The 23,234-nt window shown below is 50.1% G+C and overlaps 1 protein-coding gene across 4 annotated transcripts in view; it reads left to right on the top strand.

Moving 5' to 3' along the window:
* Window positions 1-22,988, top strand: part of Gsn (gelsolin) — a 64,982-nt gene extending 41,994 nt beyond the window's left edge. For all 4 annotated transcript variants that reach the window (XM_045146687.1, XM_045146684.1, XM_004662756.3 and 1 more), the window contains 14 exons: window positions 531-692; window positions 3,296-3,445; window positions 4,523-4,612; window positions 7,624-7,756; window positions 8,949-9,037; window positions 9,197-9,412; window positions 11,571-11,704; window positions 13,302-13,392; window positions 15,523-15,693; window positions 16,085-16,259; window positions 17,968-18,092; window positions 18,254-18,331; window positions 21,509-21,569; window positions 22,603-22,988. In XM_045146687.1, coding sequence (XP_045002622.1) covers window positions 531-692; window positions 3,296-3,445; window positions 4,523-4,612; window positions 7,624-7,756; window positions 8,949-9,037; window positions 9,197-9,412; window positions 11,571-11,704; window positions 13,302-13,392; window positions 15,523-15,693; window positions 16,085-16,259; window positions 17,968-18,092; window positions 18,254-18,331; window positions 21,509-21,569; window positions 22,603-22,772 — 1,845 coding nt within the window. In that variant the 3' untranslated portion in view covers window positions 22,773-22,988. The remainder of the gene's footprint in view (window positions 1-530; window positions 693-3,295; window positions 3,446-4,522; window positions 4,613-7,623; window positions 7,757-8,948; window positions 9,038-9,196; window positions 9,413-11,570; window positions 11,705-13,301; window positions 13,393-15,522; window positions 15,694-16,084; window positions 16,260-17,967; window positions 18,093-18,253; window positions 18,332-21,508; window positions 21,570-22,602) is intronic.
* Window positions 22,989-23,234: the final 246 nt, after the last annotated feature.

Below are 23,234 nucleotides of genomic sequence, written 5' to 3'. Positions count from 1 at the left end.
CACTGAAAACAAATTCCAGATGCATGCGCCACCTGTGCATCTGGCTTTCATGGGTCCTGGGGAATTTAACTTGACTCCTTATGTTTCACAGGCAAGCACTTTAACCACTAAGCCATTTCTCCAGGCCAAAGAATATTTTGAGTACACTACATACATTCTCTTGAGAAATACTAGTTTTCAAGAGGAATGTTTGCAATTGGTCCTTTGATCCTGGGAAGTGGCTCCAAGGGTCTGTCTTTTGAGTGGAGTGTAAGATTCAGTGGGTTGGGATGTGTAGGGAATCTAATACATTTTTTAGCTGTGTGACCTTGGGCTCCTCAGTGTTATTTCTTTTCTGAACCTCAGAAAAGAATGTCTCAGTCCCAAGGAAGATCACAGGGGTGGAAGTCCTAGGTTAGCTGAACATAACTGTTCCTAGAAGGTGACTGGTCCACTGGTCAGAATTTCTTCTTGCTCAGTCCTGGGCCCTTGACCCATATCTGCTTCCCTGGACCCTGTCTCTGGACTAACAGTGTTTCCTTGGTCAACAGAAAGGAGGTGTGGCATCCGGATTTAAGCATGTGGTACCCAATGAGGTGGTGGTGCAGAGGCTCTTCCAGGTCAAAGGGCGCCGTGTAGTCCGTGCCACCGAGGTGCCTGTGTCCTGGGACAGCTTCAACAATGGCGACTGCTTCATTCTGGATCTGGGCAACGTGAGTCCTGCCTAACCCTTTCCCACGGGCCAGTGTGGTGCTCCAGGTCTGGTCTGACTCTAGGGACGGGGAAACACTTGTGAACAAGTGCATGGGCACTGGTGAGGCAGACCACAGGGACCATCAAACCCTGGGGTGCATTGTCCCTCAGGCACATGACAACCCAGTGTAGGTCTGGCATGCTTCAGTTGCCACATGCATAGACTCAAGCCCATCATGCATGCATGCACAAGCCTCAGATCTCTGTTATTTGTACCATGTACTCAGCGTGCAGACTTCCTAACATGTGTTAACATACACAGTTGTGTACATTTTAAAATACAGGCACACACTTAAAAGCACGTGGCAGGTGTGGGCAAAACCAATAGACTCTTGCCCACCATGGATGTATGTCCTGTGAGTGCCCACACATGTAGCCTTGAACCTGCGGTGTATGTCACACATATGGTCAGCTGCACGTGTACCCAGTAAATGACAATGTGTGTGTGGTACACACCCACAGGCACACTTACAGATACATAGGTGATGCTTTGCACACTCTTGCCTCACAGGTCCATGTGAACACAAACTTGCAAATGCACCCCAAAACTACTGTGCCTATGAAGCCCTTGGTATAATGTCCCCTGCTGATTTAGCATAAGCTTTGGAGTAAAGCACACACTTAGAGAAGGATGTGAACCCTGACTGTCAGCTATATGGGTTTCACAAAGTGAACAACACATCTGTGACACCCTGGATTCAAGGTCAGAACATCACCAGCTCTCCACAGTCCCTCTGCCCCAAGGGGCAGCCATCATCTGGAATTCCTTGTTGACAACACACACTTGTTTTGCCTGTTTCTGAACCTTATGTATGCAAGACTTCAGTCTTTTGTGTCAGAATTCTTTTGCTCAACTCTGCATTTCTTTAATTTTTAATATTTTATTTATTTATTTGAGAGAGAGGAAGAGGCAGAGAGAGAGAGAAAGAATGGGCATGCCAAGGCCCCCAGCTACTGCAAATAAACTCCAGATGTATGTGCCACCTTGTACATCTGGCTTACATGGGTACTGGGGAATTGAACCTGGGTCCTTAGGCTTCACAGGCAAGTGCCTTAGCCATTAACCCATCTCTTCAGCCCTCAACTCTGCATTTCTGAGAGCCATTTGCATTGTGGCATTGTATCGTACATGGCTTGTTCTCCTTGTTCCATAAACAATCGTGTGGACATGCCACCATTTTATTATCCTTCTTGCTGTTGAGGGGCACTTTGGGAGGTTTCTGGTTTGGGCTGCCCTGGACATTCTAGCATGAATCTTCTATTGCCTGCAGTTTTCCCATGTATGCCTAGGAGTAGGATTGCTGGCTTATAGGGTACGGTTACCTGAGCTCTTAGGAGCTGGGAACAAATGATTTTCCAAAGTGGTGGCAGCAGCTTCTGTTCCCGCCAGCAGGTGCTCTGTTGCTGTGACAGAATACCCAAGGCTAAGCGATTCATAAGGGCAAGAGTCTCCTCCCCGTTCTGGAGCCTGCGCGGTCTGAGACCTAGTGACTCTGGTGAGGGCCTTGCACTGCCTCCTCACCCGGCACTTGTAGAAAGCGCAAGTGGCCATGTGCAGAAGTGATGGGTCTTGGGGCTGGAGAGATGGCTTAGTGGTTAAGGTGCTTGCTTGCAAAGCCAAAGGGCCCAGCCAGGTTCAACTCCCCAGGACCCACGTAAGCCAGAAGCACAGGGGTGTGTGCATCTGGAGTTCATTTGCAGTGGCTGGAGGCCCTGGCATGCCCATTCTCTCTCTCTCTACCTCCGTATTTCTGTATCTCTTTCTCTCTCAAAGAAATAAATAAAAATAAAATATTTTTTAAAACTTGAGAGGTCTGCCATTATAATGACTCACATAAGAAAGATGTTGTGAGCCGGGCGTGGTGGCGCACGCCTTTAATCCCAGCACTCGGGAGGCAGAGGTAGGAGGATCACCGTGAGTTCAAGGCCACCCAAGACTACAGAGTTAATTCCAGGTCAGCCTGGACCAGAGTGAGACCCTACCTCGAAAAACCAAAAAAAAAAAAAAAGAAAGATGTTGAACCGGGCATGGTGGTGCACGCCTTTAATCCCAGCACTTGGGAGGCAGAGGTAGGAGGATCGCCGAGAGTTCTAGGCCACCCTGAGACTACATAGTGAATTCCAGGTCAGCCTGGGCAAGAGTGAGACCCTACGTCGAAAGACAAAAAAAAAAAAAAAAAAGAAAGAAAGAAAGAAAGAAAGAAAAGAAAAGAAAGAAAGATGTTGATCCTTCTAATGACCTAACACCTGATCCTCACTCCTGCCAGCATCCCTACAATGGCAGTCAAGCTTCACCATGTATTTTGGAGGGAACACACAATAGTCAGGCAATGCAGTTGGCCAGCATTTGTATGCACAGTGTAGATGGAGTTATAATGTGAATAGGGATTAGTAGACGAGCACTGCCACGTCTGTGTGCAGGGAGCGCAGCTTCTGGACGTGGGTAGCGTGTGTGTCCACGCTCTGCTAGCCCTCACCTGTAGTAGCCACAGTGCTCTTGCTGTGCCACTGGGCAGGGCAGCTACAAAGGCTACAGCATGACTTCCTGGGGTCTGTCTTTCAGAACATCTACCAGTGGTGTGGCTCCAAAAGCAATCGGTTTGAAAGGCTGAAGGCCACACAAGTGTCCAAGGGCATCCGGGACAATGAACGGAGTGGCCGGGCCCAAGTGCACGTGTCTGAGGAAGGTTCCGAGCCTGAAGGAATGCTCCAGGTGCCTACGGGATATGGGTGGGGTGGGCGGAGGGCAGGTTGTGCCTGCCTTCTTCCTCTGATGCCAATCAAAGTTGTGACCACAAGGAAATATTTTCTGTTCCAACCTTGAAGACCATTTTTTTTTTCCATATGGCCTTGAACATTTTTTAGAGAGTAGGGCTATCAATGTCCTTGGCAACTCCAACTTCCTTGAGAGCTGAGCTGGAATCCTGGCACATGCTGAGAATGTGAGCCACCCCTTCCAACAGGGAGGCTCAGTTCTCTAGAAGAGCTGGGAAAGTGGCTCTCCGATCATCCCCTGGGAGACAACTAAGACCCAGTTTCAGTCTCCTCTTCTGACCATGCCTGTGTAGCTCATGGTCCATGGAGTTGATGGTATGATGGGATTGTTAGCTACTGTGCTTTGAGGATCTATCAATAGAGGCAAGGTCCACCAGGAAAAGGAGACCATGAGCCCTGCTCTGTGCCAGTTGGCTCCCACTTGCTGAGGGCTTCCTATTCCACATTTTGGAAAGAGCAGAGGAGCGATATGGAAAAGAGGACCCTGGTCATCAACCATGGCTTGTGAGGGACAGGAGCTGGGCTGTTAAGGCTGGACAGGCTCAGAGGGAGCAGTGAGCACAAGCTCTGAAGTCACAGTGATTGATATTTAAATTCTGATGCCACCTGGAAGCTGTGTGGACAAGTGACTTCATCTCTTTGGCCTTCAGCTTTCCTATTGTAAGCTGGGAGCTCTGATCCATGTCTCATGCGTGGGTGCAAGAGTGAAATGACGTCTCTTCTTAGCCTGTGATGGAAGGTGCTTGGAAGCTGCATGCAGCTCAAATAGAAGGCAGGTGGTCAATGAGAAAATCCAGTCTGTAGGCAGGGCACAGAGAAGGAAGGGCTTTAATAGGCAGATCTGTGAGCTCCATCCACAGAGGCCTGGGAGCAAGTGCGAGACACCATGGAAAGAGAGGTGGGCTCTTCATGGGCATGACCATAGCTGCTTGTGTGGCCCCGCTGCCTGGGGAGCTCTGTCTGGACTTTTCTTACTCACAGCTATTGTTCTGCCCCATCTTGCTATCTCCTGTAGGTGCTGGGACCCATGCCAGCTCTGCCTGCAGGCACTGAGGACACCGCCAAGGAAGATGCAGCCAACCGCAAGTTGGCCAAGCTCTATAAGGTGAGCTCCAAGGCACTGGCCCACTGGGTGTGAGGTTGGGCCAGGGAAGCAATAAGCAATAAGCCTGGTCCTCCCCAGCTCTCCTGGGCAAGGGACTTCCCCACATTACAGTGGATGTCCTCTTGTACACACACAATGATGTGTGTGTGGAGGTCAGAAGACAACCCCAGGGCATTCCTTCTCTCTTTCCACAATGGTTGAGATGGCATCTCTATTGTTGTTTGCCACTGGGAAGTCCAGACTAGCTGGCCTGCAAACTTCAAGAGTCTCTTGACTCCATCCTTCATTGCTGTAACCATTTTTGGTATTAGACAGGCACTGCTTCATGTGTGTTTTATATGGGTGCTGGGGATTCGAACTCCTGTCAGCAGGTTTGCTAAGCAGGCTCCTTTAACCACTGAGCAATCTCCCCAGCTCCCTGTTTCCTACTGTTTACAAAGAAGAGAAGGATTTTGTTGTTGTTCATGTTTGGACTATTTTTTTGCGAGGGGGAGGGGGCTGACCTGGAATTCACTCTGGTTCAGGGTGGCCTCAAATGCACAGGTATCCTCCTACCTCTGCCTCTCAAGTGCTGCGATTAAAGGCATGCACCGCCACGGTCAGCCCTGGACTTTTTCTTTTCTTTTTTTTTTTGAGACAAAATCTGTCTCACTATGTAGCTCATCCTCCTGCCTTAGCCTCCCATGTGCTGGGATTACTTTGTAATGTTTCTGGGAATCTTGAAAAAAAAATAACTGAGGCAGGCACCGTGGTGCACACCTTTAATCCCAGCACTTGGGAGGCAGAGGTTGGAGGATGGTCATGAGTTCAGGGCCAGCCTGGGACCACAGCGTGAGTTCCAGGTTAGCCTGGGTTAAAGTGAGAACATGCCCCTCCCAAAATAACAACAACAACAAAGAAACAAAAATAAATAAAACAACGGAGAGGGTGAGAGAGTGTCTTAGGAAAGGAGCTCTTCTCATCCATGTACTTCCATGTACTTCCCTGAGACAAGGCCCCTTCGAGCCTGGAGCTACCACGTTTTGGTCAGTAAGCCTCAGTGATCCACCCACCATGCTGGGCTTACAGCTGTGTGTGACCCCAGCCAGCCTTTTACGTAGATTCAGAGGAATTGAATTCAAGATGGCTCAGCCCTTCCTGGGCTCTCATTTTTAAAAAAATAAAATATGACTTAATTTATTTTTTAAAAGGTGTATAGATGATGCCCTTTACGAAAAATAGCTATAATTTTAAGAATGTATGAAACGTCACTATGTTTCACATTTTTTGCAAGATTTTTAAGCTTGGCTTTCTAATAGCAGACAGTTGCATTTCATATCTTCTTTCGCCTCCTCTATGAGATAATATCACATAGCAGGTAATATCTAGGAAAAATCAGTGGCGTAAATGTGAGAATGAGAGCAAAGGTAAACATAAAAAATGTCTAGATATTGTGAAAATGTAGGTTTGATCCTATAGGTCTTTTGGAAGTTTCCCAGCAGTTCTGGGAGTTTCTTGGACCACAGTGAAAAAGTAGCTGTCAGTCAGTTTCAACTTCAGCTGCATCTGTAAAGTGAGCAGTTTGGGTGACACACGTAGTCCAGATAAAGCCCACGGAGCATTGTCTGAAGCATGGTAAAGACTCAGCAATGGTGATTATGGCTTCTATAACCCTTCCTCGCTGGGACCATTGCTTCCTCCCACAGCCGTGCCCTGGCACTGAGAGAGCTGTGTCTTCTCAAACATCTGAACCTCACGGCCTCTCATAGGACTTCATTACCAAGAAGGGAGTCGAGAGATGCACAAAGTCATGAATCCATAAGAGTTGATCTCTGCTACCATCTGATGGCTCTCACAAACTTGAAGACTTATGCAAAACTAGTAAAATCAGGCCGTCATTCTTGAGCAGCAAGTACTCTTGACCACTGAACCATCTCCCTGGCCTCTTTCCCTGTCATTTTCAAAACTGGATCAAAGCTGATTGGTTTTCTACATTGCATTCCACGGCCTCCAGATATCCCTCCCCAGGGATTTAGAAGCCTCCATTTACCCAGAGCCTGTGTGCAGTGGGTGTGGTCAGTCTTGTGAAACTTGACTGGGATGATGTATTTCATTTTTCAGCTGAATGAACATTTTGTTCTGGAAGTTTTTAGGTTTACAGAAATATTGCAAAAGTAGAACAAAATTTCCCATATACCCTCAACATCTTCTCCTTAGAATCCTAACATATAACCAGGCTCTCTTGTCAAAACCAAGTGACTGATACGAAGTGAACACCGTTAACCAAACTACAGACATTGTTTGGATTTCGCCAAGTTCATGCCATGCTCCAGTCCAGGACACCACATTGCATTTGGCTTGTTGCCACTCTGAATTCAATTACTTTTCAGCAAACTCTTCAATTCTCCAAGGTCTCCCTTTCCTTTCCTTTCCTCTCCTCTCCTCTCCTCTCCTCTCCTCTCCTCTCCTCTCCTCTCCTCTCCTCTCCTCTCCTCTCCTCTCCTCTCCTCTCCTCTCCTCTCCTCTCCTCTCCTCTCCTCTCCTCCCCTCCCCTCCCCTCCCCTCCCCTCCCCTCCCCTCCCCTCCCCTCCCCTCCCCTCCCCTCCCCTTTCCTCCCCCTTTGCTTCTCTGTTTCCCAGGCTGGCCTTGAACCTGCTGTGTAGCCAAGGATGACCTTGAACCTCTGATCCTGCCTTTACTTCCACAGTGCTGGGATTATAGATACGCACGGTCATACTCAGTTTTATCTAGCGCTGAGAACTGAACACAGGCTTTCATGCATACTAGGCAGACACTCTACCAACTAAGCTACACCATCAACCCCAAGAACCCCCTTTTTGTTCTGCATTTACCCCGTCTTCCCTTTGCACGTGCAGCTTCTGTGTTACGGCCGAGTTGCCAGTCAGCAGATGTGGCTGGTGGCGAAGGAAACCGAAAGCCTGGCAGTGCCACAGAGCAGGAGTGGGCCTGAATGTCACTGCGACCCACGCACTGGCTCGGCGCCCACATGCATCCCTCTCCTGTGCCCACAGGTCTCCAATGGCGCAGGCACTATGTCAGTGTCCCTCGTGGCTGCCGAGAACCCCTTCACCCAGGGCACCCTGAAGTCAGAGGACTGCTTTATCCTGGACCATGGCAGGGATGGGAAAATCTTCGTCTGGAAAGGTACTGGGGAAGGGCAAAGGTTGAACAGGCTCCCATGGCTTCTAGAACTCAGTCTTCAGGAGGGCAGGAGGTGTGGAAGACCCCCGGAACAGTGGAAAGAAATGAGGAGTCTTGGGCTAACATCTTGGCTTTGCAGTGGACTCTTCAGGATCTTGGGCATTTTTCTTACTAAGCCTTATAATTCCCTATTAGGGAGAAAAATGATTGTTACCCTAGTATGTTCCAAGATCAGTTCCCTGGGAAGTTAATTGGTATCATGTAGAAACTTAGTTAAAAATGTTCCTCTTTAAGATAATTTTTATTTATTGATTTATTTGAGATAGGGAGAGAGAGACAGAGAGAGAATGGGCATGCCAGGGCCTTTAGCCACTGCAAATAAACTCCAAATGCATGTGCCCCCTTGTGCATCTGGCTTAAGTGGGTCCTGGGGAATTGAACCTGGATCCTTTGGCTTTGCAGGCAAGCGCCTTAACTGCTAGGCCATCTCTCCAGCCCCAAAAGGTTTCTTTTGTGGGCCATATAATTTTATGGGCCCCAGTGGGTTGAACAGTGTAAAGCAGCTTGTTACTGTGGGACTTGTAACGCGCTGCTGGCCAGTGGGGACTTTCGTGAAGGGATGTCCTAGGAGGATGTCTCTGTGGGCAGAATGTTTCCTGTGAGTCTCTTGGAAATTTCTGGTTCATATACATCTGAGAGGACACAGTTTCCTCCCCAGGTATGCTGAGAGCACTTCAAGAGACCAAAGGGAGGGAGGCAGTGGATATAGAGAGTGAGAGACGGTGAGACAGGGGGAGAGATTGAGGGAGACTCCTGGGGCCTAGGCTGGCTAACCTGGGAAATCTAGGTACAAATTAGTCAAGAGCTCACCTTGTTCCACAAGGCTGTTAGGGTTGAGACGAAGTTTAGGTTGTAGTGTGACAAGGAAAGAGACTCCCGGGTAGTGGTTGTTTTCCGTAGGCCTCTGCGCTAATGGTACAGTCTGATTTTCTGCTTCCTCCCTTAATGGAGTGGTCTTGGCTGGGATACTAGTTTCCGTGTATGTGAATGGGAACAAGGCAGTCATGACCAATCTGAACCTCAGCTCTTGGGTGAGCAGTGCTGTGGCCTTGGTCTAAGTCTAAAGAGAGTCAGAGGCGGACTGGCTGTGGGCCTTCAGGCTCCTAACCTGTGCGGCTCCTCTGGATTCTGACAGGCAAGCTGGCCAACACAGAGGAGCGGAAGGCTGCCCTCAAAACAGCCTCTGACTTCATCTCCAAGATGGACTACCCCAAGCAGACCCAGGTGAGGGTCCAAGGCCAGGGGGGCTAAGGAAGGTGGGTCCCATGGAGGTAAAGGCTGCAGGCAAGAGCCCACGCCCCCCATGGATAAGCCACCCGAGGTTCCCCGAGGGCCCCTGCTTGGCATCCCTGCCACATCCTGCTCCTTCCCCACCCTTCCCAGGTTTCTGTCCTCCCAGAGGGTGGCGAGACACCACTGTTCAAGCAGTTCTTCAAGAACTGGCGGGATCCAGACCAGACAGATGGCCTGGGTCTGTCCTACCTCTCCAGCCACATCGCCAATGTGGAGCGCGTGCCCTTCGACGCTGCCACGCTACACACCTCCACTGCCATGGCCGCCCAGCATGGCATGGATGACGACGGCACAGGCCAGAAACAGGTACTGTAAGAGGAGCTCTAAGGCAAAGAAGGTCACCCAGCATTCCCCAGCAGCCAGACTCACCCGTCCCGTTACACCCATTAAAGAGATGAGTAGTGGTGAAAGGCAGAGAGAGTAGATTCAATCAGTGTGGACATGTTGACAAGGACAGAAAGAGATGTTCACTGTCCCCATGTCCATGTTCAAGGCAACGACGTGAGCTTCAGATAGAGAAAAGGTTGGGACGAGGAATAGGAAGTTTGCATAATTAAACAGTCCTGGTTGTTCATTGTCCCAGTGTGGTCACTTCTGCTCCAGGGTGAGGCCTCCTCGTTGCCATGAATAATTGTCCCCGTGATGGGTCTGTCCTGTGAGGGTGTGCTGCTCTTGGAAGCCAAGATGACTGCAAGTGTAGGACAGTGACTTAGTGTGTGCCTTTGGCCTTGAGCGAGTCACATGTCTGCATGCAGAGGTGAACCGCAGAGTAAGGGTCTGATTGATCTCATGCAAAATGGAGGCGAAGGCGCCAGTCTTCTATCCTGTGGGCCAAGTGAAGAGGCAGTAATTTTTCTTTTAAGCAAAATCAGCTTCTGAGTATGTTTTATAGTATTGCTGGGGGCAGTTTGGGGGTCAGACTGGGCTGGCAGTGGCCAGGCCTCTCCCTCCCTCCCTCCTTTTCTCCCCCCCCCCTTTCGTACCTCTGGCTCATGCCCTGCCTCCTGCTTCCCTTAGGATGTTTCTGTTTGAGGTTCCTACTACAGTTTTGGTAGATGTGATTCTTTTATGTTTCTTCCTCCCCCTCCTTTTTCTTTCTCCCCCTCTTCTTCTTATTGTTATTTACAAGCGGCATCCCTTGAACGCTCACTCTGCACAATGTCCTGGGCCAAGGATCTCAGATCCCACCCTGGCCCTGAGGAGTGTCTGGACTGAGAAGGGAGAAGATATGTGATTCCTAGAGATGGAGGGTTGCTCGGGAGATTGTGTGGGAACACAGGCAGGGTGACGAGGATGAGGTGGCTGAGCAGCCTCATGGGAAAAGAGTCTTTGGGTGTCACGGTAGGATTAGGAGTTTGCTGCCACGGACAGCTGTCTGCACCATCCCAGGCAGGACCTACTGTTTGGGAAGGAGGGTGCTGTCCCCAGAGGCTGCTCAGTTGATGGCATCTTCAGGAGGGAGCCAAGAATGCCTGGTCCCAGGGCGGACTTACGGCAGACTTGAGGGCTGCTAAGGGCTGTATTGGTTTGGTTTTGAAAACAGACATATGACAGACTCAGGCCTATGCTGTGGAGAATCACTGTGAAAATGGGCTGGGAGACAGGAAAATGAAGCCAGGGAGCCTATGAGGTTGTTACAATAGTTAGGACAGAGAATGTGCCCTAGAGATGGAAAGGTCACAGTGAAGGTGGAGGTGGTTCAGAGATGTTCATAACATTGAGTCTACTTCAGACAACGCCCATTGCATTCCCGGTGGCAGGGATAACAGGGCTTGTGCTCTTTTAGTGTTACTTCTGTCATTTTTTTCCCTTCGGGGGGAGGAAGAAGCCATGAAAGTGCTTAGGGAAAAGAAGTGTAAAAAAAAGCCTGGCATCCTATTAAGTAACCTGAAGCCAGTTATTTACCTTCTCTGAGCCTCACCTATAAAATGGATCACTGCACGATTCCCCAGATTCAGAAATGGTAGAATTGCCAGGGTCTCTGATACACCACCAGGTGTCGCTGCAGGCCTTCTGACTGCTTGGATAAAGTCCTGTCACCAGATCCCTGCAGAGACCTGCCAGCAGGGGTCATTTTGAGGCCATCTGGTGATGGCCCTGCGTCTGGAGGTAACATGTAAAATCCTGGCGGGTCAGTCAGTCGTGACGCAGATAGTGGTAACAGTCACAGCAGCCATTGTAAGTCAGCTTGTCCGAGGTTACAGGACCCGAGTTTGACTCTGGCAAGCTGATGCGGCCTCCTGGGGGCAGTGAGCGGATGGGGTAGGGTTAGTGGAAGGAACCGGGGCAGAAACCTGGGATGGAGTTCCTGCCCTGTCTCTCGGTGGTTCTGTGATTAGCCTGAGCCTGTGGTGTTTCTGTGAAAAGCCTGTCGAACCACTAACCCCCATGCTGGGATTTCCGGCTGACCAGAGGTGGGAGAGGGTGTGCTGTGTGGTATCTGATCCCATCTCTGTCCTGGTAGATATGGAGAATTGAAGGCTCCAACAAAGTGCCTGTGGACCCTTCCACCTATGGACAGTTCTATGGGGGCGACAGCTACATCATTCTATACAACTACCGCCACGGTGGCCGCCAGGGACAGATAATCTACAACTGGTGAGGCCCTGGGCCATCTGCGGTGTGATGGGAGGGATAATGGGGGAGCTCCGCTGGGCCCGAGCATGGTGACGGGGGTGGGGGGTGGAGAGGAGGAGGAGAGTGAGCAGGTGTGAGGGCGTCTGGAGTGTGGAAGCCTTTGGTGGGACCCATTCTCACCCGGAGTTACAACTCTTAAACTAGTCCCGTCAGAATGTCACAGCCACATCATGAGACATGACCAGTCAAGGCATGGCATCCAGCTTCTCCCACAGGCTGTGCCAAGTCCTGGTACAAGTTTATCTTTCCACAGAGGCTTCTGTTACGATAATTATAGATTATTCCTCTGTACCCCATAAATGTGTCCCATTGTGTATAATGTCACTTACAATAACAGTCTCAATCATTGATAGCAGAGGATGAAGTCTCATTGCTCCCAAACCAAAGCAGAGTAAAGGTATTGTTGAGAAAGAACTCTCACCCCCACCTGGGACCCCCCCCCCATTAAAACTCCACCCTTCCCTGTGACTGATCTCAGTCTTTCTTTCCTTATCCTCCCAGTCATGACTTATGCAAATATAGGCATGCCATGCTGCGGTATTGTCCCAAATCTTCCTTTTATGACTGAGTTCTTCCTTGAAATCAACCTGTGTCATAATTTCTCTCTCTGTGTGTGTATGTGTATGTGTGTGTGTGTGTGTGTGTTACTGTTATTGTTATTTTTTACAGCTGTGTCACAGTTCTTTGGGTGGTTACACGGTGGTTTGTTTGACAAGTCCCCCGCTGCTCTGTGCTTGGGCGGGTGCCAACCTTCAGCTTTTAGAAGCACCACTGAGATTAGTGGCTGTAGACAAACATGATGAATATTTAGAGAAGTCCCTCTAGGGTGAGTTCCCAGAAGTAGCCTTGCTGGGTCATAGCCAGTGAACCTGTCATTTTGATTGATAACCTTATTTTCCCTTGATAGCATTTGTGGCATTTCATGTTCCCACACGAGAGTCCCTGCCTCCCCAGGCCCACCCCAGGGAACTGTGTGATTAAACTTTTGAATGTTTGTCAACTTGATAGTTGCTAAAATGGTATCTTCTTATTCTTTAAATTTATGGTTTGGGCTGGGGAGTGTTCCTCAGTGGCAGAGCGCTTGCTTGGCATGTGGGAAGTCCTGGGTTCTATGCCTAGGGAGGGAAGGAAGGAGGGAGGGAAGAAAGATGGAAATTAGTGTACCTCTTACTATACAGTCTCAGACATTTTAAAAAATATTTTCATTTATTTATTTGAGACACAGAGAGAGTGAGTATGCACATGCCAGGGCATCTTGCCACTGCAAAGGAATTCCAGATGCGTGCACATCATTTTGTCCATATGGCTTTACATAGGTACTGGGGAATTGAACCCAGACTGTCAGGCTTTGCAAGCAAGCACCTTTAAGCCCTGAGCCATCTCTCCAGTCCTAGTCTCAGGTTTTTTTTGTCCAAGTTACAGCTGTTAGCTTTTTCTTTAAGTTTTTATGTATGTGTATGTATGTTTGTGTATGTGTGTACCTGCAACATGGAGACTCATGGTTCTCAGGTCCAGGGCTCTGTGCTAGCCTATTGCTGAGTCTCCCTCCCTCTTCCAGGCAGGGTGCCCAGTCTACCCAGGATGAGGTCGCTGCATCTGCCATTCTGACTGCCCAGCTGGATGAGGAGCTGGGGGGGACTCCTGTCCAGGTGAGCTGGCCTGCTACCTCTCACGGCTGCAGCCTGGACCTTGCCTGTCCAACCACTTGTCTGTCGGATCATCCATCCATCCATCTGCCCATCTGCGCACGCAGTAGTGTAGGATTGCACGTTTGTATTGTATTGGGCCTCATATCTGCAGGCCAGAGACACACACATGTAGTCTCTACCCTGATGAGGGAACAACCTTAGGCAAATAACCTGTCCTTTCAGAGCCTCTGTGTTCTCAAAGTGGTGATGAAAACTGTCCCTGCCTCACAGGCCTGAGCACACAGCTGACACTGTGAGTCATTAGAGTCAGGCCCAGCACTCAGGGCTCCTTCCTTATGCAAGTGCAGTGAGTGTAGAGATGGAACCCCAGGCAGGGTCTGACCGGATTAGATGGGACGTCTTCAGGTAGGACCTAACAGATGGATGGGAGTTGGCCAGGCAAGACAGAAGGAAAGCATGGTCCTGGCAGAGGGAGGGGTATGTACGAAGGTCCTGAGACGGGAAGGACATTGGGTAGAAAAGCAAGGAGGAAGGAAGGGGCCATGATATGAGGCCAGTGGGGGTCGCTTAGAGGCGCCAGACCATATAGAAGCCACAGTGAAGGTACTGACCTTGATCCAGAGAGCAACACAAAATTGCTTAGTGGTGAATTTGTGGTAATGAGATTTAAAAAAGAAATTATTAAGCCGGGCGTGGTGGTGCACGCCTTTAATCCCAGCACTCGGGAGGCAGAGGTAGGAGGATCACCGTGAGTTCAAGGCCACCCTGAGACTACAGAGTTAATTCCAGGTCAGCCTGGACCAGAGTGAGACCCTACCTCGAAAAACCAAAAAAAAAAAACAAAAAAAAGAAATTATTTATTAGCAAGGAATGAGAGAGAGAGAGAGAGAGAGAGAGAGAGAGAGAGAAAGAAAGAAAGAAAGAAAGAAAGAAAGAAAGAAAGAAAGAAAGAAAGAAAGAAAGAAAGAAAGAAAGCTTGAGAGTGAATGGGAGGAGGGGGAGAGACTAGTCACACCAGGGCCTCCTGCCACTGCAAAGGAGCTGTAGCTGCAGGGCCCACTCTGTACCTCTGGTTTTATGTGAGTACCTGGGAATCGAACTCTGGTTGTTAGGCTTTGTAGGTAATTGCCTTAACCACTAAGCCATTAGTTCAATTATTTTTAAAAAAGAAATCACCTCTCCTTCAAGCCTTAGTTCCCTAAGTGATTATAATAAAATGAGGGGGATAGATTAGTTATTTCAAAAAAAGTCACCGTGGCAGAGCCAAGCAGGCAGGCAGGTATGGAGACAGGGACTCTCTGGCTCCATCCTGCAGTTTTGGCGTGGACAGGGCTGTAGGTGTGGATCAGGTTGTTGGTGCCTCCGAGACCAGAATAGTCTGGGTGCTGAGCACCAAGGGAGACAGTCACTGTCTTGGCTCCTCCCCCACCAACAGCACTGGCAGGAGCATTCTGGACCCCATCTTGCAGGAAAGTTGAGACTCTTGCCTGGGTTCTCATCTGTGGGGTGAGGTTGGGATCTGAACTTTGCTTCAGTGGGTTATGGGATCTGTGAGCGCAGCTCGAGCACCATGTAAGCTCAGGTACGGATTCAGTTAGCAGGGGCCGGGTCTTGCATGAGAAGTGAGGTGGGCACATGGGGCAGGAACGGATAGCATCTGTCTTGGTGTAGGTCCCCCATCCCATTCCCTCTGGCACGCTGACAGTTGCTGAGAGCAGCCACCTCTGAGCTGCATGGAATGCAGAAGTGTCCCTCCAGATCTGAAAGGCTCTTCCCGCCCCACTCCACCCTCCTGCATGTCTGAGACTGATGTCAGCATTCTGGAAGAATGGCCTCAGCAATTCCCATGCTTCCATTTAAGGGTGGATTTGCAAATACAGACTCGCTGAGTGCTTGGACCAGACTCAGGGGTGGCAGGGCAAGTCCTCACAGGGGCTGCAGGGAGAAAATAGAAGCTGAGGCAGTGCCCAGGGGCCCTTGGCCATGTTTCCATCTTCCCGGAACCCTATTTTCTCACTCCAGCGCCTGGGTGCTGTGGAACCTTGGTGCTTCACTCAGGCATGGACTTGTTGACAGGAGGGAGAGACCCAGGGCCACATAGAAAGACCAATGCTCTCTTCTCTTTGCCAGAGCCGTGTGGTCCAAGGCAAGGAGCCTGCCCATCTCATGAGCCTGTTTGGCGGGAAGCCCATGATCATCTATAAGGGTGGCACCTCCCGTGAGGGTGGGCAAACAGCCCCTGCCAGTACCCGCCTCTTCCAGGTCCGGGCCAGCAGCTCTGGAGCCACTCGGGCTGTCGAGGTAACACCAGATCTCAAATGGCAAGAGGGACTGCCTTGCTGAAACCTGCCAGGCTTCATGAGCAGAACCTTCATGCCCAGTGTTGGGTGGGGCTGCATGGGGGGTGAGAAGCAGCTCGTTTGACCTTTCTCCCCTGGCAGCAAGATCTTCTGTTTTGGAGTTTCCCTAGTTCAGGGGTACCCAGTGTCCCTGCATACCTTCATAACGAATAGCCTACTACCCATTCTATACAACACTGTGCTTGATTCTGTCTCTCTACCAGGAAGCTGGGCTTGCTCCAGAACACCTCGGGCTGTTAGGAGGCAACGGGGCTGTTTTTGTTGTTGTTGTTGTTGTTGTTGTTTGTTTTTGTTTTTCCTGGTTCCTCATTAACTGAATGCTGTCCTCCCAGGTGATCCCAAAGGCTGGAACCCTGAACTCCAACGATGTCTTTGTGCTGAAAACCCCTTCAGCTGCCTACCTGTGGGTGGGTACAGGAGCCAGTGAGCCAGAGAAGACCGGGGCCCAGGAGCTGCTGAAGGTGCTGCGGGCCCAGCCTGTGCAGGTGGCAGAAGGCAGTGAGCCAGGTGGGGCCTATGTAGGGACCTGGTGTTGGCACAGTCGCCCCCTTCCTGCTGCATGCTGCTCCATCTCCTACTCAACCCCAGCACCCATTTCCTCATGAGTGTCAGATGGAAGCAGGTGGATGGTGGCAGTAACAAGGTGGTCTCTAGATATCAAAGACAGGAGAGCTGTGCAGGGCTGCAGGAGGAGACAGTCACTTCCCAGGGACCTTGAGAGATGGGGGTAAGGAAGACTGCATCGGAGCAGCAGCTGGCTTTCTCAGTGCAGAGGCAATCTGCGGCCTCCTTTGCTTCTTTTATTACTATTATTGTTATTATTATCAATTTATTTGAAAGAGACAGAGGCAGAGAGAGAAGGGGAGAGAGAAAGAGGCAAAGAGAGAGAGAGAGAGAGAGAGAGAGAGAGAGAATGGGCGCACTAGGGTCTCCAGCTGCTGCAAATGAACTCCAGACACATGAACCACCTTGTGCATCTGACTTACATGGGTCCTGGGGAATCAAACCTGAGTCCTTTGGCTTTGCAGGCAAGTGCCTTAACTGCCAAGCCATCTCTCCAGCCTCTCCTTTGCTTCTTGAGCATAGGTCAGGAGCCTCTTCTGGTTCAACCCTCTTTTCCACTGGTACCTGAAGCCCATCTTTTCCTGCTTGGCATTTCTTGGTAGCGGGGAAGGGTACCTTGGTCATTTGCTGCTCTGTCCAGTAGAACCTTCTATGAGGGTAGATATCTCCCAGCTCCAGCTTGATGGCCCGTAGGGATGTGCAGCTATTGGCCCTTGAAATGGGACTAGGGGGAATCCATGGGAATGAGGAAATAAACATGTTACTGCACTTAATTGTGATAAAATTCAGTTGAAATGGCAACATGTGGATAGGCATTGGTGGCATGTATAGAAAAAAGAATATGGAAGGGCTGGAGAGATGGTTTAGTGGTTAAGGAGCTTGCCTGAGAAGCCTAAGGACCCAGGTTTGATTCCTCAGTACCCATGTTAGCCAGTTGCACAAGGTGACGCATGCATCTGGAGTTTGAATAAGCATACCAGGGCTTCCAGCTACTGTAAACGAACTCCAGATGCAAGCACCACCTTGTACATTTGGCTTATGTGGGTACTGAGGAATTGAACCAAGGTCCTTTGGCTTTGCAGGCAAGGACCTTAACTGTTAAGCTCTTCTCTCCAGCCCTCAAATAAATTAAAAAAAAAAAAATTGGAATCTGCCGGGCGTGGTGGCGCACACCTTTAACCCCAGCACTTGGGAGGCATAGGTAGGAGGATCCTCATGAGCTCAAGGCCACCCTGAGACTACATAGTTAATTCCAGGTCAGCCTGGACTAGAGTGAAACTCTACCTTGAAAATCTACCCCCCCCCAAAAAAAAATGGAGTCTGAAAAGATTTGCCCTAGGGCTCTATCATTTCCTAGCTATGTGAACTTTTGTGCAAGCCATCACTGCTCACATGCTGCGTGGGAATACTTACCCCCCCCCCAACAGTGCCTCGTCCTATGCATGTGTCTGCTGCGCATCTACTGTCCCCAGGCCTTCCTTTCATCATCTTACGTTCCGTTCCCTCAGCTCCCTTCCCTCTTGAGCTGAGCCCCTGGGATTTTAGGATGGAATGCAGCTAGTTGGGTCTGGGCACACTTTATCCAGTTCAAGTAAACTGTGCGTGTGGGGTGGTGGCTTTCTTCTGCAACTGGTATGTCCTCCTGTCACAGACAGCTTCTGGGAAGCCTTGGGCGGGAAGGCCGCCTACCGCACATCCCCGAGGCTCAAGGACAAGAAGATGGATGCCCATCCTCCTCGCCTATTCGCCTGCTCCAACAAGATCGGACGCTTTGTGGTGAGTCTGAAGGTCATGCCTCTGCACTACTTGGGCCAGGGAGCCAGTGAATGGCAGGGGCAGGAGAGACAGAGATGACTGAGTGCAAGAGAGTCCCGCTGGGCAGCACGAGCTCTGCGTTGCTGTTGATGCTCTTGTTGGCCTCCTTTGACCCTTCCCAGATTGAAGAGGTTCCCGGTGAGCTCATGCAGGAAGACCTGGCTACTGACGACGTCATGCTCCTGGACACCTGGGACCAGGTGAGTGAAGGAGAGAGGGTGAAGTCCAGGGCAGTAGGGAAAGCTGGACTCCTGCTCCAAGCCCAGCGGATAAAATGAGGATCCCTGCATGGCATCAGAGAAGGCTGCTCGTCATGGTCTCTCCCTGAGCCTTGGCTGTATAACGACAGTAGTGGGACCTACTTGGCAAGTGCAAGCCCCTCAGAAACCACAAAACATCCTGCAAATGCAGAGCAGATGACCCAAGTCTTGATTGTGCGTGTATATGTATGTGTGTGTGTATCCATGTATGTATATATATATATGCATGTATATGTAGTGTGTGTGCATGTATGAGTGCATGTGTGTAGGTCAGTGCTTGATATTGCTTGCCTTCCTTGATTTCTTGCCACCTTTTTTTTTTTTCTTTGAGGTAGGGTCTCACTCTAGCTTAGGCTGACCTGGAACTCACTATGTAGTCTCAGGGGGGCCTCCAACTCACGGTGATCCTCCTACCTCTGCCTCCCGAGTGCTGGGGTTAAAGGTGTGTGCCACCATGCCTAGCTCCTTGCCACCTTTTTTTATTTAGATAAGGTCTCTGCCTGAACCCAGAGCTCACCACTGTGGTCAGTATAGCCAGCCAGCTTGCCCTGGGGATCTTCCTGTCTCCACCTCCCATGAGCTGGGATTATGGGTGCACACTGCCATGCCTGGCATTTACATGAGTGCTGGGGATCCAAGCTCGTGTCCTCATGCATTGTGGCAAACACTTTACGTACTGAACCAGTGTCCCAGCCCTGAACTCTTACTTTATATCTGTTGATGAAGAAAGTTAATCTTTGCTCCATGTCATATGCTGGTCCCTTCTGTTATAGAGGCCTCTGTGCTCTCTCATTTCATCTCCTGTTGTGGCTGTTGTAGAGGACCCAGCTTAGGCAATGCAATGGCATCCATCCATTCGCCTGGTATTGGTGGAGCACCCACCTGTGCTGACACTCTTGAATGGTGGATGCTGGGTATGGAGGGCTGTATCAAGAAGATGTCTTCTGCCCTTTGAGGTGTTGTTCTTATGGGAGTGTCAGGCCAACAACTCCTTTAATCAAGTGTCGGCTCCTAGCCTCCTCTAGGCTGTAGAATAGCTGGCCATGAAGGCCCAAGCCCATGCTCCACCATGGGGCAGCAAGGAATCCCCAATAGGAAGATCATACCAGAGTGCTTACAGCTTGAGCCATTCAGCTAGTGTATTGACTGATCCATTGACAATTTTAGCTCCCTATTCATCTCGCTATGCAGCTCCAAGCCAATATTAACATCGCCATCTTCACATCAAGATGCTGAGGAGTGGGAATCCCAGGATAAGCGGAATAGGCAGCGTACGGCCTTAGAGGGGCTTCCTCCAGGTCCATAGATAACAGGTCTATGCAAAAGGAAGAGTCATCGAGCCTGGCATTTAAGATCCAGTGCTGTTTAATCAATGACAGGTGTTATTGAATATATGACATTTGAGAGCTGCATGACACATGAAGATAAGCAAAGAAGAGGCACTAGGGACATGGCTCAGTGGATAAAGCAACCTTTGTGCAAGCGTGAGGACCAGAGGTCAGATCCCCAGAACCCATGTAAGTGCCAGGTGGGCATGGAGGCTCTCCTGTATTCCCAGCATCTAGGAGGCAGAACTGGCTAGCTAGACCAGCTGAATCACCATGCTGTGGCTCAAGGGAGAGACAGACCCTGACTCAGTCAGTCAGATGGTGAATGAGCTAGGCAAATGCTTGATGTTAACCCCTGGCTTCCACATGCACACCCACGCCCACCTGCACATCTGCGCACCCACAGCAGCAGAAGAGATTTTGATGTTTAAGTAGATCTGTCATAAGCTCAACATGGCATGACATGAGCAGTTTTTAGTTTGTCTTAATCAAGACACGTAGGAACCCAGCAGCCTCACAGTGGGTATTTGTTGGATGTGAGAGTGTGCTTGGCCACCCATTTGCTGAACAGACCCATGCATCTGAAGGGGCAACCTGTGCACTTCTAGAGAAGGCTTATCAACTCAGTGCCTCGGTGTTGCGGTGCTAATGAGGGCAGTAGGCTCCGAGGGGGCCACCTGGGCAGTGGCCTAGCCTGAGGCAAGCTGGAGCCCCCTAAAGGATCTACCACTGCTGAACTTCATCCAAGTGAGGGTGACTGCCTGGAGTTGCCAGATCCTCCAGTTAAAACAACAACAACAACAACAACAAAATCAACAGGGGCTGGAGAGATCGCTTAGTGGTTAAGCACTTGCCTGTGAATCCTAAAGACCCCATTATGAGGCTCGGTCCCCCAGTACCCAGATAAGCCAGAAGCACAAGGTGTCGCATGCACCTGGAGTTCATTTGCAGTAGCTGGAGACCCTGATGCACCCATTCTCTCTCTCTCTGTGTCTGTCACTGTCAAATAAATAAATAAATAAATAAATAAATGTGTGTGTGTGTGTGTGTGTGTATTGAGAGAGAGCGAGAGTGAGAGAGAGAGAGACAGAGAGACTTGCATGGCAGGGCTTCAGCCACTGCAATCCAACTCCAGATGCTTGCATCACCTTTGTGTATCTGGCTTACATGGGATCTGGAGAGAGATCAAATATGGGTACTTAGGCTTTGTAGGCAAGTGCCTTAACCTCTAAGCCATCTCTCAAGCCCTAAAAAATGTTTTTTACTTATTTTTGAGAGGGAGAGTATGGTCATGTCAGGGCCGAGAGAGAGAGAGAGAGAGAGAGAGAGAGAGAGAGTATGGGCGTGTGTCAGGGCCTCCTACTACCACAAACTCCAGACACATGCACCACTTTGTGTATCTGGCTTTATGTGGGTACTGGAGAATGGAACCCTAGGCCATCAGGCTTTACAAGTGAGTGCCTTTAACTGCAGAGCCATCTCTTCAGTCTGCAGATCCTCCCATCTTTGAGAGAACTTGGAAATCTAGACTGTTAGTCACCATAGGTAACTAAGCTTGTGGGGAAACGGCCGGCACGCTTTAGTGGATGGGCAAACAAGCAAGGCCCGTTTGTAGGTGTCTGCTGTGCAGCCTTTGTTCCATGCATTCCAGTCATCGTCCACAGGCAGGCTGCCCTCCTAAGGGCTTTGTCTTGTCTGACACCTGGGGCGCCCCTCTCCCTTATTCTTCCTCCAGCAGTGAGTCTCAAGAGCACCTCTCTTGTGTTTTTATCTCCCGTCTCCCCTCTAGGTCTTTGTCTGGGTTGGAAAGGATTCTCTGGAAGAGGAAAAGACAGAAGCCTTGACCTCTGGTAAGAACTCAGGCCTGTCACGGGCCAGGTGTCTTTGGCCATGGGAAGGTGTGAACAGCTTCCCACACTGGTCTGGGAGTTAGCATCTGTAGGTAGAGACTTCCTCCTAAGCCCTGATTAAAGTGCAGTGTCCACCAGCTTTCCATAAGAGGCGATCAGCATATAGTGAGGGAAGGTCCATTTCAGAGGTTTCAGCCCACGGTCAGTTGAGCCTGTGCTGAGGCAGCAGGGTGCGGAGTATGTAAAATAGCAAAGCCATTTCCGGCATGCTGAGAATTGATAAAAGAGGAGACGAAGGGGTGGGCCCAAGGACCAGAAGGCCCCCGCACTGATAGTTCCTGTTACCTCCCTGTGGTGCCAAGCTGAGGACTAAGTCTTTGGAGAAATATACCAGACCCAAGCTATGGCAAGTGTAAAGGGACAGATATGTTCCTTTAGAAAGCTTCAGGGTGTCCCAGTGGAAGAAAGAAACAGATAAGAAACCATGATCAACTCCCAGGATGCTTAAAGCCACACTTGTCAGGTCTCCGTGTGGAAAAACATCCTGATAGCCAAATAGAGCTAATAATTTAGGAACAAAGAACCTCAAAACATTTTTTTTTTTTTGAGGTAGAGTTTTGCCCTAGCCCAGGCTGACCTAGAACTCTCTCTGTAATCCCAGGCTGGCCTCGAACTCGAAGCAATCCTCCTACTTCTGCCTCCCAAGTTAAAGATGTGTGTCACCATGACCAGCCCAAAATACTTTCTTTAGTATCTTCTGATTCCCCAGGAAAATGATATAGCCAGACAAGAGCTGAGAGCTCTGTTGAGGAGGAAGTTAAGCCTTAGTTTCTGCCCTGTCCTGTGTTGGGGGCAGGGCGGTGGAGAACCCACACAGGAGTCTTTGTGCGATTGTGTCCAGCACAGGGTGGGCAGCAGGAACGCTAGGACCAAGACCCTCTTCACTTACAACCCCTTCCCTGAGCCAACCTCTCCCTGGGGAGGAGACACCAAAAAACCTCTGGGTTTCCTTCTCTTCTGTGTGTGCTTAAAGCTAAGCGGTACATCGAGACGGACCCCGCAAATCGGGACAGGCGGACCCCCATCACGGTTGTGAAGCAGGGCCACGAGCCGCCTTCCTTCGTGGGCTGGTTCCTCGGCTGGGACGACAACTACTGGTCAGTGGACCCCTTGGACCGGGCCCTGGCTGAGCTGGCTGCCTGAACAAGGGCCAGGCCCAATGTCATCCACCGGTGCCTTTGAGAACTGTCCATCTCCCAAAAAGACCCAATGGCAAACAGGGCAGGTCTGTCGTGTGTGCATGTGTATGTACACGTGTATGTGCATGCATGCGTAGCTAAAACGAGCCCTGCAAAATTTCGGGCCTTCGCAAAATTGTCTCAGATATCTTTGGAAATAAAAGCTTTTTGAAGTGTGTTAGCCAAGTGTGGCTCTGCCTTTTCCTCATTCCACAGCTCTACCTCCCCGGTAGTAATAGTGAACAGTGTCTGCCCTGCCCGTGACCTTGGTGATTGTGAGGCTATCCAGACAGGTGCCTCGCACGGGCCTGTGAGCTCACCCCGTGTGTTCATGCTGGTTCCCGAGCCGCAGTGAGATGCACGTGGACTGTCCTGGAGGGATAACAGGGAAGGCCGGCCTAAGAGGAAGAGAAGGAAAGAAGGCCTG

The sequence above is a fragment of the Jaculus jaculus genome, chromosome 1 (assembly GCF_020740685.1).
Source record: "Jaculus jaculus isolate mJacJac1 chromosome 1, mJacJac1.mat.Y.cur, whole genome shotgun sequence".
In the NCBI taxonomy this organism is placed as follows: domain Eukaryota; kingdom Metazoa; phylum Chordata; class Mammalia; order Rodentia; family Dipodidae; genus Jaculus; species Jaculus jaculus.
This window is presented reverse-complemented; position numbering and strand designations above follow the sequence as displayed.